Raw genomic sequence first — 16,668 nt, 5'->3', positions numbered from 1 at the left:
TGCTTCTTTTAGTGGTGTCAGCATTCTGTAAGGATCAACGCTGGTAGATGAGAAGCAAGTACAGGGAGTGAACATTTAATTAGCAACGGACAAGGAACAGGACAGGACAGCATCTGGACATGAACACATAACAACATTAATGCTGACACAGGGAACAGACTGAGGAGCAGACAGAAATAGGGAAGGCAATCAACAAAGTGAAGGAGTCCAGGTGAATCCAGTGAGCGCTAATGATGGTGACAGGTGTGCGTAATGAAGAGCAGCCTGGCGCCCTCGAGAGCCAGAGAGAGCGGGTGCAGGCGTAACACTTACAGGGACAATGTTACAGGGAATCCTCCTACCGGAATGTAACTTTCCCAAAATTCCGGTTCAAGGCTTTCTGGAGTCAGCAGGGAATTAGCCACAAAGGAATCCTCCTACCGGAATTTTTAACCCAGGATTTCTGAAAAAACTGAGAATTTCTGGAAAGTTTCGGGAATGCTTGCAACCCTACTAATACAGTAAAAAATGTTCAAACTTTTGGGGTGGTGTATTTCGATTGCAAATAATTTAATCCAGGATTCTGAACTAGATGTGCTAATTCTCATGGGAAACAAAAAGATTTGCGGAAGGTTCCACCGAGCCCCGTCAGTAAATTACACCATGATCATCACACAGGATGTATTGCACTAATATTCATATTACCCACATGAAAAATTTACAGCATCACTTCCACCTTTGTGCTGTTGTAATTTCCTTTAGACTGTTGCTGTGTAGACAAAATATATAACCCCAAAGGAGTTCTGCTAATTCTGTGCAATATAGCCTAGAGGTCTTCAATCTCTTGCCTCCAGCAGTCAAAGATATGTTTTGCAATACACAACTCCCCAACGTCTCACCATAGAGCACCTCAACCCCCAGCATCCCTGTGACCGCGAACATCCAGCCCTGTGCTTTCAACTCTAACACAGTGCTCTAGTTTTAGAACGTTTAGTATCAGTTTGTGAACCACCTTATTGTCACGGCTGTTGAAGGAAGAGGACCAAGGTGCAGCGTGGTGAGCTTACATATTACTTTATTATTGGAAATGCCGACAAAAACAATAAACACTACAAAACAAACCGTGAAGCTAAAGGCTATGTGCCATAAACAAAGTCAACTACCCACAACGAAAGGAGGGGAAAAGGGCTACCTAAGTATGGTTCCCAATCAGAGACAACGATAGACAGCTGTCCCTGATTGAGAACCATACCCGGCCAAAACATAGAAACACAAAATCATAGAAAACAAAACATAGAATATAGAACATAGAATGCCCACCCAAATCACAGGGCGTGACACTTATACTATTTTCGCCAGCCGTAAGCTGGCGATCAGGCTGAACTTTCCATCAACTGTCCATTTTCTTCCAAGAACAAGATAAAAAAAATGTAAGATGATTGATAACTTGAATTCGTGAGGAAATTCTTGAGTTTGTCAGGCTTCACCTGAGTGATGATACATAACAACAAGGAACTAACGAGCATAGCGTCTCTTCGGTCCATCTTCAGGGGTTAGCCAGTTTCTTCTCTCTCTCTATCTCAGGAAAGCTGCAATGCCATTTATGGTGGTGTGTTAGCAAACTGCCTGCCTCTGTCCATTCATTTATCAAGTCTGCCTTCTGATGTCACAGATGGTGGACTATAATATAAATAGTTACTGGACAGGAATCAAAAATAGTTCTAATTCCACGTTCCTGCTACCCAATCAATCATCAATCAAATATATTTAGAAAGCCCTTCTTACATCAGCTGATGTCACAAAGTGCTGTACAGAAACCCAACCTAAAACCCCAAACAGCAAGCAATGCTGGTGTAGAAGCACGGTGGCTAGGAAAAACTCCCTAGAAAGGCTGGAACCTAGGAAGAAACCTAGAGAGGAACCAGGCTATGAGGGATGGCCAGATTATAACAGAACTGACATTTACTCCTGAGGTGCTGACCTATTGCACCCTCTACCACTGTGATTATTATTATTTGACTAGCAGGGTCAAATAATAATAATCACAGTGGTTGTAGAGGGTGCAACAGGTCAGCACCTCAGGAGTAAATGTCAGTTGGCTTTTCATAGCCGATCATTCAGAGTATCTCTACCAGTCCTGCTGTCTCTAGAGAGTTGAAAACAGCAGGTCTGGGACATGGTAGCACGTCCGGTGAACAGGTCAGGGTTCCATAGCCCCAGGCAGAACAGTTGAAACTGGAGCAGCAGCACGACCAGGTGGACTGGGGACAGCAAGGAGTCATCAGGCCAGGTAGTCATGAGGCATGGTCCTAGGGCTCAGGTCCGAGAGAGAGAGAGAGAGAGAGAGAGAGAGAGAGAGAGAGAGAGAGAGAGAGAGAGAGAGAGAGAGAGAGAGAGAGAGAGAGAGAGAGAGAGAGAGAGAGAGAGAGAGAGAGAGAGAGAGAGAGAGAGAGAGAGAGAGAGAGAGAGAGAGAGAGAGAAAAAAAAGAGAGAGAGAGAGAATTAGAGAGAGCATACTTAAATTCACACAGGACACTGGATAAGACAGGAGAAATACTCCAGATATAAGAGACTGACCCTAGCCCCCCGACACAAACTATTGCAGCATGAATACTGGAGGCTGAGACAGGAGGGGACCCAATTTCCTCTCTCTCTCTCTCTCTGTAAAATCTTTGCCAAGGTGGCTCGTTGGGTTTCAATTCCCTATTAAGATATTTTACATTGGTGTTTCCATTATTTCAGCAGTTACCAGTTCTACAGCTGCACCATCGAGAGCATCACCGCCTGATATGGCAACTGCTCCGTATCTGACCGTAAGGCGCCACAGAGTGTAGTGCGTACGGCCCAATACATCACTGGGGCCAAGCTTCCTGCCATCCAGGACCTATATACCAGGCGGTGTCAGAGGAAGGCCCAAAGAATTGTCAAAGACTTCAGTCACCCAAGTCATAGACTGTTCTATCTGCTACCGCACGTCAAGCGGTACTGGAGCGCCAAGTCTAGGTCCAAAAGGCTCCTCAACAGCTTCTACCCCCAAGCTATAAGACTGCTGAACAATTAATCAAATGGCCACCTGGACTATTTACATTGACCCCCCCACCCCGGCTTTGTTTTTACACTGCTGCTACTCACTGTTTATCCTCTATGCATAGTCACTTTACCCTTACCTACATATACAAATTACCTTGACTAACCTGTACCCCCGCACATTTACTCGGTACTAGGCCCCCTGTATATAGCCTCGTTATTGTAATTCTACTGTGTTACTTTTTCTTTTTACTTTATTTTATTTAGTAAATATTTCTTGAACTGCACTGTTGATTAAGGGCTTGTAAGTAAGTATTTCACGGTAAGGTCTACACCAGTAGTATTCGCCGCATGTGTTTTTCACAGAGTAGGCAAAAACCTACAGAGCAAAGACCAACCTTGCCACTGTGGACACTGTCCATCGTTCTAGATACTTTGACAATTACAACGTCTGCAGGGATGTAAAATCCACACACGTCCTTCTCAACGTTTTTGTGGAAAATCGGAAATGTGTTATAATTGACTGAAGTTATGGATTTTGTTAAGTTAAAGCTTTTTCATATTTTACTTTTTATAAAAGTCATTGCTTTAGAATTATACTTAAAAAAAAAAAAATGAAATTCCATAAACATTTAGAAAGACAAACATGGCACAAGTAACCCCCAACAACAACTGCTCCTGGGCAGTAATTGTAACCAAATGAATCACCAACTGTTTGTTAGTAGAAAAACTTGAATTATAAACCCAATACATATTTTTTTATAATCTTGAATAACATTTTATTCTATGCCCTCAAGATGGAGCAATTGTAACACTTTGAAATCAAGTTTCTACTGAATTTCCATTGGGCGAAAATAGTTATACTTTTTATGGGCCTATTTATTTTCCTGGTGCGACACTGAAACATATACAACCAAAAAGTAGGCTATGGTGCAAAGGTGCGTTTCTAGAACTTTATTTAATTTTTAATTTTAGAAAATAAAGTTTATAGTGGTCGGGGGATGGGTATCCTATGTAGGTGTATAGGAGTAGCATCACGCAGCAACACTAGCTGGATCCTATCCACATTCAGACTTCCGGTTTTCGGATTTTGCCTTCATAATAAAAGTCTGTGGTAAAAAGCTAATCGTATGATACGAAATCAATTATCTTATCACTGAACCAATTGCCATTGCTCATTTTATCAAGATCCTCAGTGGTTACTGAAAACAGTTTCCTCTGATTTGGCTTAGAAATGTATTTATGTTGAGAAGAATCACAGTCCTTCAATTCGACAGTGCATAAGTGAATGACTTCTTTCAGAACAAAGTGTATGTGACCAATGAAATGTGATTTGATTTGAAGTGGAGGACCTCTACACTACTTATCCTGTCATATGCAACTAGACAAAATGTGTCTTTGTACAGCAATTTGTTGAGTAATTCTAAACTACAGCCCACTGACAATGTTGATGTCTCAGTGCAGTATACGTGCCAAAGCTGGCCATGACTTGAATGCAATTTCTCAAATGGGTATTCGTCTGAAAATGTGACTATACTGGAAATAGTGTATGTATGTTTGCTAAATATGCAAGGTAGAATAAAGCTTCTAGGTAATTTGATCCTAGCCATGTCCATTTTTACAAGCAGGCTGTGGGGCATAGGTTACATAACAGCTTGAATGTTGAGAGCCCTTTGAATTCTTAGATATATCACATGCTCGGTTCTGTTGATTTTGATTCAAACCAATAAGGTATTCGTCCATGCTGTCTGTAGAAATGTCCCTCAGTTCTACTATCAGTTGTTTTGTAGTCTGGCCATACACTGCCTGGGCATCACACTTACTGGAAAGATTTTAACATAGACTCTGAATGTATTGCCGATAATTTGCTAAGAAATTTGTGGATAGAATTTCCTGAACAAAACGTTAAACTATGTCCTTTACACCACTGTAATTAAGTTGTTTATGAACCATGGATTGTGAAAATGTCCCTGGAATCAATGCTTCAAACTGTGAAATGGCCTTATTAAAGTGAGGAGACTGTTTCACTTGATCTAAGTAATCACTTATTGCATTCAGAAAATAGTGATGTACAGTATACTGAAGAAAAATATAAACGCAACATTTAAAGTGTTGGTCCCATGTTTGATGAGCTGAAATAAAAGATCCCAGCAGTTTTCCATACACACACAAAGCTTATTCCTCTCAAATGTTGTGCACAAATTTGTTTACATCCCTGTTAGTGAGCATTTCTCCTTTGCCAAGATAATCCATCCACCTGACAGGTGTGGCATATCAAGAATCTGATTAAACAGCATGATCATTACACAGGTGCACCTTGTGCTGGAGACAATAGAAGGCCACTCTAAAATGTGCAATTTTGTCACACAACACAATGCCACAGATGTCATGCTGATTGCAGGAATGTCCACCAGAGTTGTTGTCAGAGAATTTTATGTTCATTTGTCTACCATAAGCTGCCTCCAACATCGTTTTAGAGAATTTGGCAGTACTTCCAACCGGCCTCATAACCGCAGACCACGTGTAACCATGCCAGACCAGTACCTCCACATCCGGCTTCTTCACCTGCGGGATCATCTGAGACCAGTCACCCAGAGTAAAACCACAGCAACACGTATTATTCAGAGCCCCATGAAATGACATCATTCTACAGACCGTACTGAGTACTCCCCACCCCACTTTAACATCAGCACAAATACACATATTTCTCTATAAGACAATAATGCATATGTTATTTGCATTGGGGGCATTTATTTGACCTAAACCCCACATTTAACGCAAAGGTCACGAAAATATGAACAAATATATATATAACTGTTAATTATTTTTTTATATGTCCTGAATAAATACAGGTTAAAGGCACTTTTCTACTACTACGTGGAGGACTTTTATTTTGAACAGTTCCGAAATTACATGACCCGGAAGTACTTCTTTAGTGTTGCTGATGATATGCTGATGGGGCAATAGCCTACGATCGAATGCGGGAACCAACAGACTGCATGCTTATAGTCGCATGCACTTGTAGCCTTCATATCAACTGGGAGAATAGGCTATTTGAAGTTGAAAACTACAGTTGATTCCTGTCGGTGATAGTTCTTAGATACGAAATGGATGCCAATCCATCCTTCTCGCTGGCATGTCTTTACAGAAGCGATCCAATGTATTCGCTCTGTGCCTCAGATTTAATGACCGCTTCTCAAACTGTGAACAATAATTTCATAAAGGAACAGAAGCAACTTATGAAGGTAACGTTCTGCTTTTTACTGTGTTATTTTGTATTTTCAAATTTTCCGTCCGATTCGCTTGTTTGAATATAACCCACATATTTAGACTTATGTTTAACTTTATAAATGTATAAAGTTTTACTGGGCTTGTCTATTTTACTGGGCTTGTCTATTTTACAAGGTTTTTTAAATAAATAGCCTATTCATGTTCCTGTAAGCGCATATTCACTTTTCATTGAAAGTTAGAAGCATCACGTGACTTTTAATAATTCCAGTTACTGCTCTGTTAACTGTGTAAATAATTGTCTAGGCAGTGAGACTAGATGGTGACTTATTCATTTTCAGCTTAACCCTTTACACTCGTGGGAATTAGCCAATATGGATAGGGCTAAATTTAAATGTTTCTTACAGAATAAATATAAAAAGCTTTTGGATAACAATGTTAGCAATTGAAAGGGAACAGTTTGGAGATAATGGGGAAATTATTAGACCAAAGGTGAGGACACAACAGTTCACCTGACACAAAACAAAATCCAAACATTACACTGTTGATTTTATATGCAGTTTACATTTACTTTACTTTTTGCTGCATTTGTTGATAGTGAAATCTGAAAATACTCTGGATACATTCAGTAGCATGATAAGAATATTCCTGGAAAATGTGGGCTAGGCAAGGGTTTGAGTGAGAGGACTAATACCTCTGCAAAGTGTGCACAGTTCCTAAGTCATTTCAATGCACTTTTATGACTCAAATAAGAGTCTCCAAATGCAGTGTATTCGGAAAGTATTCAGACCCCTTGACTTTTTCCATATTTTGTTACATTACAGTCCTTATTTTAATACATTTGCTAAATAAAAAAAATTAAAATGTTTTTGCTTTGTCATTATGGGGTATGTGAAGATTTATAAAGCAATAACTTTTTTTTTTTTAATTAGCAAATGGAAATATTACATTTATTTTTGCAAAAAATATTCTACGGAAATATCACATTTATATAAGTATTCAGACCCTTTACTCAGTACTTTGTTGAAGCACTGTTGACAGCGATTACTCCCTTGAGTCTTCTTGGGTATGATGCTACAAGCTTGGCACACCTGTATTTGGGGAGTTTCTCCCATTCTTCTCTGCAGATCCTCTCAAGCTCTGTCAGGTTGGATGGGGACCGTTGCTGCAGAGCTATTTTCAGGTCTCTCCAGAGATGTTCGATCGGGTTCAAGTCTGGGCTCTGGCTGGGCCACTCAAGAACATTCAGAGACTTGTCCCGAAGCCACTCCCTTGTTGTCTTGGCTGTGTGCTTAGGGTCGTTGTCCAGTCTGAGGTCCTGAGCGCTCTGGAGCAGGTTTTCATCAAGGATCTCAATCAACTTTGCTCCGTTCATCTTTCCCTCGATCCTGACTAGTCTCCCAGTCCCTGCCGCTGAAAAACATCCCCAAAGCATGAATCTGCCACCACAATGCTTCACCGTAGGGATGGTGCCAGGTTTCCTCCAGACGTGACGCTTGGCATTCAGGCCAAAGAGTTCAATCTTAGTTTCATTCATTAATTTAGCTCTCCCAGCTGTGCTGTTGAAGAACTAGAGCAAGCACACTTTTCATTATTTTGTCTCGAACACAGTCCTGCATCCCAGCAATCACACAATTACTGTTGTTGTTTACACAAAAACGTCCATTATGAATCGCAATATGGGTCAGGTGGGCATCAGTTGATAGGTTGTTCTATTGCCAACACGACTGTTCAGAACAAACCAGGGTATGACGCCATATCATCTTGTACATCAAACATAGTGATCATAAACGTTGACACTGCTTATGGCAAGAGTTTTATGATATGGAAATGTGAAGTGCGTTTCATCTTTCAAAATACATAGTCTTCTTCAATAAGCATTTCCCTCACTCAGACAACACAAAAGTGGCCCAATTAGCGTGAGGGATGGGGGCAACTTCTTGTTGCGAGAGGTGCTCAAGTTCATAACTGCTGTCAGTCAAAACCCATACAGCGCTGTGAAGCACAGAGCCAGAGTTCTAATGTCATGTATAGCATGTTACTGTACAGTAATTACGTTCCAATTCAGGAGTTTATCAGTGCCCAAATTGGCCATGTTCAACCCGTACACGGTTACGAGTGTAAAGGGCTACCAGAATGTTTCCTAAAAGTTCAAACATGGTTACATTTCATTTAAATTTTGGTCATATTCTAGAAACGTTCACCAACTGGTTCGATATTGGGAATGTTCTCAAATAGTTCAGAGAACGTTAAGAAAACTTTTCATAAAAAAACACGAGAACTTTAACGTTCAGAGAACATTCTAAGAATGTTATTTAACATTCCGTTCTCAGCATCAACAAAACTCCTTCTATCCTCTATTTTGTTAAGTTCATTAAGGTGTGTTGGTCTCGCCCACTAATTGGCCACACCCGATCTTAATGAGTTCTTGTTTCCTTTGATATGTGGTCTGTTTGAATATACAAAAATGAACAGCTTTGTATGTGTAAAAAACATGGCATGTTAGCTCCATCCTGGTGGCGCAGTGGACTAATCCCATGGATAGAGAACAGAAGATTATAGGTTTGAATCTGAACTGAACTGACAAGATAAAGAACAAATATCTCATGCACTTGCTCAACAGATCAAATGACACTGCTACTTTTGTCCTTTCCAACATGGCCATTTAGTGACTTCCTCCCTTGCTGTCACTTTCTCTCCTCATTTCCCCTCTGTCCAGACTCTGAAGAGGCTGGAGCAGCAGCAGCTTACCTGCATGCGTCAGCTGAACGAGGAGCAGAGGACCTTTGCCTTCGTCATGAACAAGAGGCTAAGCCAGAGGGGCGCTACGAGGCCTCAAACGCTCCCCTCCACCTCAGTCTCCTCTTCCATCGTCCCTCTGTCCATTAGAGGGTCCCGGTCTGCCCCGGCTGCTCTCGCCACCCGCAATGGGGCCAACAGAGTTGGCAGTGCCAAGAGCGCCAACAGCAGAGTCAAGTTTGAGCAGTCTTCTTCCAGCCTCTCGCCGTGGTCAGTGAAATTACAGAAGAAGAGTATGGAGATGCAAGACAGGGATGCAAGGGAGGTGAGCACTGTGAGTGGTCCTCTGTTCCAAATCCTGACCATGAGCTGCATTACTCTGAGTGACCACTGCAATGGTTACTGAAAATTACCTTTCTTTCTGTAAAGGTGGCCTTTTTGCTAGGATGAGAAATATCTGTTTTGTTAATGACTTCTCTCTTTTATTAGGTTTTGAAGGAGTTTGGGGCCTCGGCTGGTCAAAGGTGTTGTTGTGAATGTGGTCACACCAGGGAGCTGTTGGACAGGAGACTGAGTTGTCCAGCCATATTACAGAGGCATCACTCTTGATTTTGCTACGGTATGGGGTGTCATGGATGTACGATACAGTATATTGCTACAGGGGGGTGCGAGAGTTTCTCTTGAACATCATCTACCTACTCGTACTGGATCGATATAGCTACCTTATTTCTTGGAGGTTATGCCATTCCAATGGATATCTGAACAGCATTTTACGTCATGACCGATAAATGAGTAACACTGTATGTCATGACAGCTTCATAATAAGTTACATGAACTATGTCAACATGTCATTACACCTTTAACTGTTTACAATACATGAAAAATGACACTGACTTGTCACTTGACATTCAGTGACATAAGATGCCTTTACATCTTTTGACATTTGTTATGTCATGTTTATGACCATAATATGACACTGTTATGACGTACAGTTCAAATAAAGTGTTACCAAGGTACATTCTGTGTTCACCTATATAACTTGTTTCCTGAAGATGACAACATAATATGTATCTATTGTTTTTGTTTTTTTCATGGGAAGTTGAATGCCAAGTTTTATTTTTTATCAAAATGTAAATTAGATCTGACTTTTACTCAAAGGAATATGTTCATAATGTTTTTGTTTTATTTATGACAGATTTTTGTGTGTGTAGTTTACCAAATAAACTGTAAACTGTAGTTTAAACTGTATGTTGAGGTTGGAATTCAAACATTTGATTTTAGACCAATGACAGCATTAAGAGATGAAAACGACATGACATCATCCTGTGTGACGCATTGTGAAACAACGTTCAACGGAAGGAAATCACAGAAGATTGTGCAGAGTTGAGGACGTAGGCTAGCAATCGCTTGTACAGCACTACAACAAAATCATTTAGTTAAAATATTTAGTATTTTCAATTTTCATTGTATCTACGCTGAGAGTCCAACCTGGAAGGACAGAAAAGTAACGTGTACCGTTCCAGGAAGAAAACCACTAAAGAGATTGAGTGCAATCTTGTGCCGAAATCCGAACATTATGGGAGCTGTTTTTGGGGCATTTTCTGTCGCAAGCTGGGTAAGGTGCTTCTCGTATATCATCACGACCATATTTGTGAACAAGGACCAGGTTGACATGTATGAAAGAATGGCTGAGTATCCCAGGCAAGTGCAGCTGAGGTGAGCTCATACAAGGTTGTCAGGATCAGTGGTGGAAAAAGTACCCAAATATCATACTTGAGTAAAAGTCCAAATACTCTTAACAGGAAAAATTGAACGTCGCCCAGTAAAATACTAACGTTACTTGAGTAAAAGTAAAAAATTATTTGTTTTTAAATATATTTTAAGTATCAAAAGTAAAAGTATAAATCATTTCAAATTCTTTATTAATAAGCAAACCAGACGGCACACTCAGACATAATTCACAAACAAATAATGTTTGTTTAGTGAGTCCGCCAGATAAGAGGCAGTAGGATGACCGGTATGGGGGGGTGATAAGTGCCAGAATTAAGCCTCGTGAAGCTACTAATGCCTCTCACCAAGCCACTTAACGTCTTCCTTGTGCTGTAAAATACCGCCATGAATTAACATGGACTGTCAATGGAGACAAGTATTTTTCTAATACCCTGACTACACCGCTCACATCACGTGCGCGGGCTTTGCAAAATAAATGTAGGAATCTGTTATTCAATTATTGCACCCACACTACTCATGAGGGTCTGGGTTGCTAAGGGCTAAAATAGAAGTAATTCCTATTTCTGACGCAGATGCGCTGCAAGTCCTGCCTCTCCCATCTCCTCATTGGTTAATAAGCAGGTACCTCATTGGCTATACCCACGTGGGTGATTGAAAGATGAATTGTGTTGCCGGTTGTCGTGGTAATACTATGAAAGTTTAGATGCCAATCACCATATAAGTTCAAAGATGAAAAAGCCTGGAAGGAGGAGAGATGACTAGAAACGATTTGGTTGACCGTTTAATGTGTGGATTAATTGTCGGAGTAGAGGACCTTGTGCATTTCAGGTAAAATAACAACCTAATGTTTATATCCCAGGACAAATTAGCTAGCAACAGCAAGCTAGCTAAATAGGACAAATTAGCTAGCAAGTGCAAGCTAACTAGCTAAATTGCCATAAATATTTAATGCTTTTCGACCTGTCCCCAAATTAATGTCATTGGTTCAGAGTTTGTTTTGATATTTTAACCTGCGTGTCGTGATCGCGTTTGGTGTAGGGGGACAAAATACATTTTTGCACAATGGCGCACGCGCGCAGCCGGTTTGGGTTCCATGTAAGGCGTCAAATTGCCGACGCGTTCACGTTCATGTCACGTGACGCCTCAACTTGTGTTACACGTCATGTGTTTGTCTGTCTAGTTTATCATTAAAGATCTCACCATGAACACCTTACAAACGTCTACATGTAAATTATTTTGTAAAAAATATTTTTCATTGCTAGAGTAATCTAACCAATTTAATTTGTCGATTTAGCTAAAATAGGCATATCACCTCAATACAAAAATGATTAGGCTAGTTGCTATTGCAGCCAGTCACCATTACTGTATAAATATTCTTATTTCTCACATCAATACAGACACTAGGGCTTCTTTGTTGGAGGTAGCCTAGGTCTCTAGTGGCACATTCAAAACAACTCGGAACTCTGCAATCTCCGACTTCAGTGCGTTCAAGACAACTGGGAGCTTAGACTGATAAAAATAGTTTTGAACGGTCATCCAACTCGCAATTCAAATTCAGGAACTCGGGCTTCTTTCTTTCTCTGACATGAAAATCACTGATGTCATGATTTGACCTCGTTTTTCCCCGGAGTTCCCAGTTTAACAGACATAATCACTGTCATCATGAAATGCTTAGGCTATACATTTATGTGGAGATGTCTTATGGTTAAAACCAGGGTTGAATTGAGGGGGTATGTGAGGATATAGGCCTAACCCTTGTTATAGAAATTGTCAAAAAGCATATGCTACCCCTTGTTTGTGTAACAGTATAGCTTCCGTCCCTCTCCTCGCCCCTACCTGGGCTCGAACCAGGGACCCTCTGCACACATCAACAACTGCCTCCCACGAAGCATTGTTACCCATCGCTCCACAAAAGCTGCGGCCGTGGCAGAGCAAGGGTAACAACTACTTCAAGGTCTCAGAGCGATTGAAACGCTATTAGCGCGCACCCTGCTAACTAGCTAGCCATTTCACATCGGTTACACTCACCCCCCTTTTTGACATCCTTTTCCGCAGCAACCAGTGATCCGGGTCAACAGCATCAATGTAACAGTATAGCTTCCGTCCCTCTCCTCGCCTCAAACCAGGGACCCTCTGCACACATCAACAACTGCCTCCCACGAAACATCGTTACCCATCGCTCCACAAAATCCGCAGTCCTTGCAGAGCAAGGGGAACAACTACTTCAAGGTCTCAGAGCGAGTGACGTCACAGATTGAAACGCTATTAGCGTGCATCCCGCTAACTAGCTAGCCATTTCACATCGGTACATTTGCTTAGCCTTAGAAGAAAACAACGGTCCAGATTATGTAAAGTTATCTAGGCTATAACAATGATTAACTCCACGATTACTTCCGCATAGTCTACTAGTCTACTACTAGTCTACTAGTCTATCGAAGGTCTTGCTCAGCCTCAACATCACAGGAATATGTGGTTGATTAAATGCTTGCAATTTAGAATATTAGTGGTAGGCTAAGCCTACCGCGAAATACCACAAATATATAATCGGTATGGGTCTATACATAGACCAAACAGCTTAACAGATAAACACTTTTTTTATTCAGGAGAATCGCATTGAATCAGGCTATTCATTTCAGTGCAGTTGTGTTCTTAAGCATAACCTTAGCCTAAACGGAACTGAAAACACCCCAGCCTGTTTTGATAACAGATCATGATGAAGCCTGAACATTTCAGCTGTTTGTCATTGATTTAGCCCACTGTCGCCTACAGATTTGATACACATTAAGACCTATATTTAATCTGGATTTGACAAACAATAGCCTGACTAGGATCCTGACTTTTCCTCATGTTATATTTCCAAATAGCACGGACCCTCTGGAAAAGCCTATGAACTCCTCTATTCGACTGAAAGCCACGGACACAACTCTGGTTGTCTGATGTAGGCTACTTGGAACTGGTAACAACACAGTCTGTGATTGGCTAATAACATTCAGATCTGTATACAGCGAGATAAGATAATATACCATACCATGAGGTATTGAGGGAAAGACAGTTTACCTATAGATTTGACATAATCTATTTATGACATAATCTAGACCATTTGCGATAACAGGAAATGCACAAGCCGTAGGCTATATTATAACTCAAGGTGGCTACTTCGGAATGTCGGCTTGCACGGGAAAAACGGTAAGTTTCTAACATTTATGGTTGATATTTAATTCATATAAACTATGCAACTTATGACTTTCATTAACACTGTCAGACAGACATTCAATGGTAGGCGACAGCCACATGGGAGTATGGTTGCGTAGGCTTAATTCTGGCACATATCACCCCCCCATAGACCAGGGATGTTCTCTTGATAAGTGCTAAATTGGGCTATTTTCCTGTCCTGCTCAACATTCAAAATGTACTTTTGGGCGTCAGGGAAAATGTATGGAGTAAAAAGTACATTATTTTCTTTAGGAATGTAAGTGGAGTAAAAGTTGTCAAAAATATAAATTGTAAAGTCAAGTACAGATACCAAAAAAATTACTTAAGTAGTTTACACCACTGATCAGGAAGATGTCGCCTAAGCAACAGGTCAGAATCACCAGGAGGCGCAGGCACCTGTCATATCTGAAACAAATTACATAAATGAAACTAACAAAATGCAATGGTCGGCCTATGTAATTGATAAAACATGCTTTTATTTGGTCTCTGCTTTTGCTCTGGTTTGCTCGTTTCCACAAATCTCAGGTCTCAATGTGTTTACATATACAGTATAATATAAAATAAAATTCATTTTCATATAATATTGGGAATTTAAGTATCAGCTGTTTGCCTCCCCCAAGTATCCCACAATACACACATTGAGACAACTGTAAATCCTAAGGTTTAATCGTATCAGGCTACTATTAGTCACATGCTCTACTCATGATTAATTAGATTAACTTTGTTGCCTTGTCCTAGTTTGAAAACAACAGCCATGGCATGCTTAAACCTGTTCACAAATAGAACTACTGTAGATAACCTGTTGCCATAATATGTACAGTTGAAGTCGGAAGTTTACATACACCTTAGCCAAATACATTTAAACTCAGTTTTTCACAACTCCTGACATTTAATCCTAGTAAAAATTCCCTGTCTTAGGTCAGTTAGGATCACCACTTTATTTTAAGAATGTGAAATGTCAGAATAATAGTAGAGAGAATTATTTATTTCAGATTTGATTTCTTTCATCACATTCCCAGTGGGTCAGAAGTTCACATACGCTCAATTAGTATTTGGTAGCATTGCCTTTAAATTGTTTAACTTGGGTCAAACGTTTCGGGTAGCCTTCAACAAGCTTCCCACAATAAGTTGGGTGAATTTTGGCCCATTCCTCCTGACAGAGCTGATGTAACTGAGTCAGGTTTGTAGGCCTCCTTGCTCGCACACGCTTTTTCAGTTCTGCCCACAAATGTTCTATAGGATTGAGGTCAGGGCTTTGTGATGGCCACTCCAATACCTTGACTTTGATGTCCTTAAGCCATTTTGCCACAACTTTGGAAGTATGCTTTGGGTCAGTGCTTCACGGTTGGGATGGTGATCTTTGGCTTGCAAGCCTCCCCCTTTTTCCTCCAAACATAATGATGGTCGTTACGGCCAAACAGTTCTATATTTGTTTAATCAGACCAGAGGACTGATTTCTCCAAAAAGTACGATCTTTGTCCCCATGTGCAGTTGCAAACCATAGTCTGGCTTTTTTATGGCGGTTTTGGAGCAGTGGCTTCTTCCTTGCTGAGCGGCCTTTCAGGTTATGTCGATATAGGACTCGTTTTACTGTGGATATAGATTATTTTGTACCTGTTTCCTCCAGCATCTTCACAAGGTCCTTCGCTGTTCTGGGATTGATTTGCACTTTTCGAACCAAAGTACGCTTATCTCTAAGAGACAGAATCCTTCCTGAGCGGTATGATGGCTGCGTGATCCCATGGTGTTTATACTTGCATACTATTGTTTGTACAGATGAACGTGGTACCTTCAGGCATTTGGAAATTGCTCCCAGGGATGAACCAGACTTGTGGAGGTCTACCATTTTCTTTCTGAGGTCTTGGCTGATTTCTTTTGATTTTCCCATGATGTCAAGCAAAGAGCCACTGAGTTTGAAGGTAGGCCTTGAAATACATCCACAGGTACACCTCCAATAAAGGCACAGTCAACTTAGTGTATGTAAACTTCTGACCCACTGGAATTGTGATACAGTGAATTATAAGTGACATAATCTGTCTGTGAACAATTGTTGGAAAAATGACTTGTGTCATGCACAAAGTAGATGTCCTAACCGACTTGCCAAAACTATAGTTTGTTAACAAGAAATTTGTGGCGTGGTTGAAAAACGAGTTTCAATGACTCCAACCTAAGTGTATGTAAACTTCCGACTTCAACTGTATGTGGAGCAATAGTCATCTCATACAGTGTTTTTGTCATATAGCCTAGGGCCTCGAGCAAAATATCATATTGTAACAACAAGAGGACAAAAGAGCGTTGGTCCTCTTTTGGGCACAGCTCAGTGATAAGTTATACAGTCGTTCTTTGTCTCAGGCCCAGGTAATAAGTGATGGCCAAGGCCAATATGCTATACTACCCATAAAACCAACACCACAACTACCACAACCACCACACAACCAACACCACCAATTAAAATATATATACAGTGGGGAGAACAAGTATTTGATACACTGCCGATTTTGCAGGTTTTCCTACTTACAAAGCGTGTAGACGTCTGTCATTTTTATCATAGGTACACTTCAACTGTGAGAGACGGAATCTAAAACAAAAATCCAGAAAATCACATTGTATGATTTTTAAGTAATTAATTAGCATTTTATTGCATGACATAAGTATTTGATACATCAGAAAAGCATAACTTAATATTTAGTACAGAAACCTTTGTTTGCAATTACAGAGATCATACGTTTCCTGTAGTTCTTGACCAGGTTT

The 16,668-nt window shown here is 40.5% G+C and overlaps 2 protein-coding genes across 3 annotated transcripts in view; both read left to right on the top strand.

Moving 5' to 3' along the window:
- The first annotated feature begins 5,943 nt into the window (after positions 1-5,943).
- LOC139536276 (uncharacterized) lies at positions 5,944-10,209 on the top strand. Of its 2 annotated transcripts, none has more exons than XM_071336654.1 (3): positions 5,944-6,251; positions 8,954-9,298; positions 9,463-10,209. In XM_071336654.1, the coding sequence occupies exons 1-3, from the start codon at positions 6,114-6,116 to the stop codon at positions 9,580-9,582; spliced, it is 603 nt and encodes a 200-aa protein (XP_071192755.1). In that variant the 5' UTR covers positions 5,944-6,113; the 3' UTR covers positions 9,583-10,209. The 2 variants fall into 2 exon arrangements, with proteins under 2 accessions (XP_071192755.1, XP_071192754.1); XM_071336653.1 differs by having other exon boundaries at positions 8,954-9,307.
- A 74-nt stretch (positions 10,210-10,283) lies between these two features.
- Positions 10,284-16,668, top strand: part of LOC139536275 (serine incorporator 3-like) — a 28,574-nt gene continuing 22,189 nt past the window's right edge. Inside the window, exon 1 of the mRNA XM_071336652.1 lies at positions 10,284-10,588. Coding sequence (XP_071192753.1) covers positions 10,550-10,588 — 39 coding nt within the window. The 5' untranslated portion in view covers positions 10,284-10,549. The remainder of the gene's footprint in view (positions 10,589-16,668) is intronic.

This window comes from Salvelinus alpinus, chromosome 12 (assembly GCF_045679555.1).
Source record: "Salvelinus alpinus chromosome 12, SLU_Salpinus.1, whole genome shotgun sequence".
In the NCBI taxonomy this organism is placed as follows: Eukaryota; Metazoa; Chordata; class Actinopteri; order Salmoniformes; family Salmonidae; genus Salvelinus; species Salvelinus alpinus.
Note: the sequence above shows the minus strand (reverse complement) of the source record. Positions and strands in the feature narration are given on the sequence as shown.

Bases quoted from the DNA above. Each gene is read 5' to 3' on its own strand.
- LOC139536276 (XM_071336653.1), top strand. From the start codon at position 6,114: ATGGATGCCAATCCATCCTTCTCGCTGGCATGTCTTTACAGAAGCGAT. The intron at 6,252-8,953 runs GTAACGTTCTGC...CCCTCTGTCCAG, and splicing joins AACAGAAGCAACTTATGAAG to ACTCTGAAGAGGCTGGAGCA. The intron at 9,308-9,462 runs GTGAGTGGTCCT...CTCTTTTATTAG, and splicing joins ATGCAAGGGAGGTGAGCACT to GTTTTGAAGGAGTTTGGGGC.